The 2,500-nt window shown below is 38.7% G+C and overlaps 1 protein-coding gene across 1 annotated transcript in view; it reads right to left on the bottom strand.

Moving 5' to 3' along the window:
• Positions 1-2,500, bottom strand: part of LOC125044446 (ras GTPase-activating protein 3-like) — a 26,322-nt gene that overhangs the window by 2,260 nt on the left and 21,562 nt on the right. The window contains exon 15 of the mRNA XM_047641123.1: positions 2,426-2,500. This exon is cut by the window's right edge and continues 50 nt beyond it. Coding sequence (XP_047497079.1) covers positions 2,426-2,500 — 75 coding nt within the window. The remainder of the gene's footprint in view (positions 1-2,425) is intronic.

Genomic DNA, 2,500 nt, shown 5'->3' with positions numbered 1-2,500 from the left:
GCATGTGTGTGTGTGCATGTGTGTGTGTGCATGTGTGTGTGTGCATGTGTGTGTGTGCATGTGTGTGTGTGCATATGTGTGTGTGCATATGTGTGTGTGTGTGTGTGTGTGTGTGTGTGTGTGTGTGTGTGTGTGTGTGTGTGTGTGTGTATGTATGTATGTATGTATGTATGTATGTATGTATGTATGTATGTATGTATGTATGCATGTATGTATGTATGTATGTATGTATGTATATGTATGTATGTATGTATGTATGTATGTATATATGTATATATATATATATATATGTGTGTGTGTGTGCATGTGCATATATATGTGTGTATGTGTGTGTGTGTGTGTGTGTGTGTGTGTGTGTGTGTGTGTGTGTGTGTGTGTGTGTGTGTGTGTGTGTGTGTATGCATGTCGGGAGTGAGGGTGTGGGTGTGGGTGTGGGTGTGGGTGTGGGTGTGGGTGTGGGTGTGGGTGTGGGTGTGGGTGTGGGAGTAGGCGTGTGGGAGTAGGCGTGTGGGAGTGGGGGTGCATGTGTGAGAACATGTGTTGATCTTTGTCAACAAGGAGTCAGTTACTATGCCAACCTATCTCACCTGTTTATTCTTTTCCTTGATTATCAGAAGGATCTTTTCCATTCAAAACAAAACTACAATGGACACTGCACACACCCAGCAGCAATGGGTTAATTCTCAATTGTCCTCAGTTATCTCTGTGAGCAGACCCTTTTTTCCATGCAATGCTCCATCCTTTGTGTGGCCTTTGTGAAATAATGGAAGAGGTGTGGAGCTTAAACATGATCATACTGTTTCTCTTACATCATTATGCATGACAGCACAGTCAATAATATCAAAAATATGATTTGCTACCACAGAGGAAGCATACAGGATGCAAGAAACAGACGACAGAATCAGCACTGAAGGTTCTTCAGAGACAAGTTAATACCAAGAATAAGCATAAGTCGGCTATAAAGACAAATCCTATTTAGCTTGCAAATATGTCCTTATGTACATGAACTGGTGCATACTTGGTGAAAAAAAAACTATCATCACATCACTTTGCAGTGACTGGGAATAGGAAGGGAGAGTATGAGGACAGCCCAGCACAGATAGTTCTGCCCAATAGACAAGCAGGGGCCTGAGAAATTTCCTGGTAGTGTGATGGTTTGGGGTGCATGCAGGTCATAGCACAGAAATATAGGCAGGTATTTAGAACTTCTATGTAGCCAACTTGAGGATTACTTCAAGCCTTGTCACAGTGAAACATTTATGCAAGGTGGGGCACCATGCTACATTGTCAAATCAATTAAACAGACTACAAACAGACAGTTTAAAATTAGTAAAGACTACATTAACCCAAATCTGACGGGCATGTACATATATGTAGATGGCTACCTGATCGCCCCGTATGGCAAGAAAACATGCCATGCCCAATGTAATACAAGTTTATTTATTGGAATTACACAGAGATGGCTCTACAAGTGCTTAATCACCAAGAAGTCAGTTATTAGTCCTAAGTATATCACCTGTTTACCCTTTTCTTTTGCATTCTTTCATTGTCTTAAATGTTATTGAGATTTTAATAACAATTTAATAATCATAACATCAATAACAATAATAACAGTATTGATGTCAACTGTATTAAAAAGAAAAACACAATTACCGCCAATTCAAGGAATGGGGAAATCAGGATCAGTCACTAGGGCTACTGATAGACTCCTTGCCAGCTGAGCACATGTGGAGCCAACTGTATGTAACAACATTCACAAAAAACTACTGGGGACAGAACATAAATCCAGGGCAAATGGGTTAAGTCACCAATGAGCCAATTACAAGTACTGCCTGTCTCACCCGTTTACCCTTTTCCTTGATTTTCGAAATTATTTTACCTTATCTTACACTGCTGTTACTAATGTCTATAGTATTATAGTAATCGTTACATCTATAATAAAAATATTTGTAGCAATTCAAGGAAAGGTGAAATCAGGTAAGGTCACAAGGTTTACTATGTGGCTAAGCACTAGCAGAGCAATCTATGTGCAGAGACATTTCACAAAAAAATTAAAATGAGCACAGCATTTTCCAACAGCATTAAGTTACAGACAGGTCCAAAAATCCATTAGACATTAACCTAATAGTACATTTATAGGCGATTATGAAAAGACAATTAAGTGACCATGAACTATCTCAGTTGCCAAGTTAGATGCTGCAACTTTAACCCCATTTTAGAGAAAAGTTTTCTCTATCCATCTTTTAACAACTCCAAGACTGTATGACAAGCAAAAGCTTACATAAATTGCATAATCTATTATGCAATTTGCATAATAAATAAGAAGTGAAGCTATATCATGGGCTACATGGTGGTATCACGCATTGTATATGCATTGCATATATATGTATCTGTTCACTTATGACAAAAAAAAAAGAAAAATTACCTGGATATACAGTGTTCTATGTGGCTGCACAAGCTGGAACATGTTCTTGCACTTAAATGAGGACTCCTCCACTCT

Source organism: Penaeus chinensis, chromosome 35 (genome assembly GCF_019202785.1).
Source record: "Penaeus chinensis breed Huanghai No. 1 chromosome 35, ASM1920278v2, whole genome shotgun sequence".
Taxonomy (NCBI): domain Eukaryota; kingdom Metazoa; phylum Arthropoda; class Malacostraca; order Decapoda; family Penaeidae; genus Penaeus; species Penaeus chinensis.
Note: the sequence above shows the minus strand (reverse complement) of the source record. Positions and strands in the feature narration are given on the sequence as shown.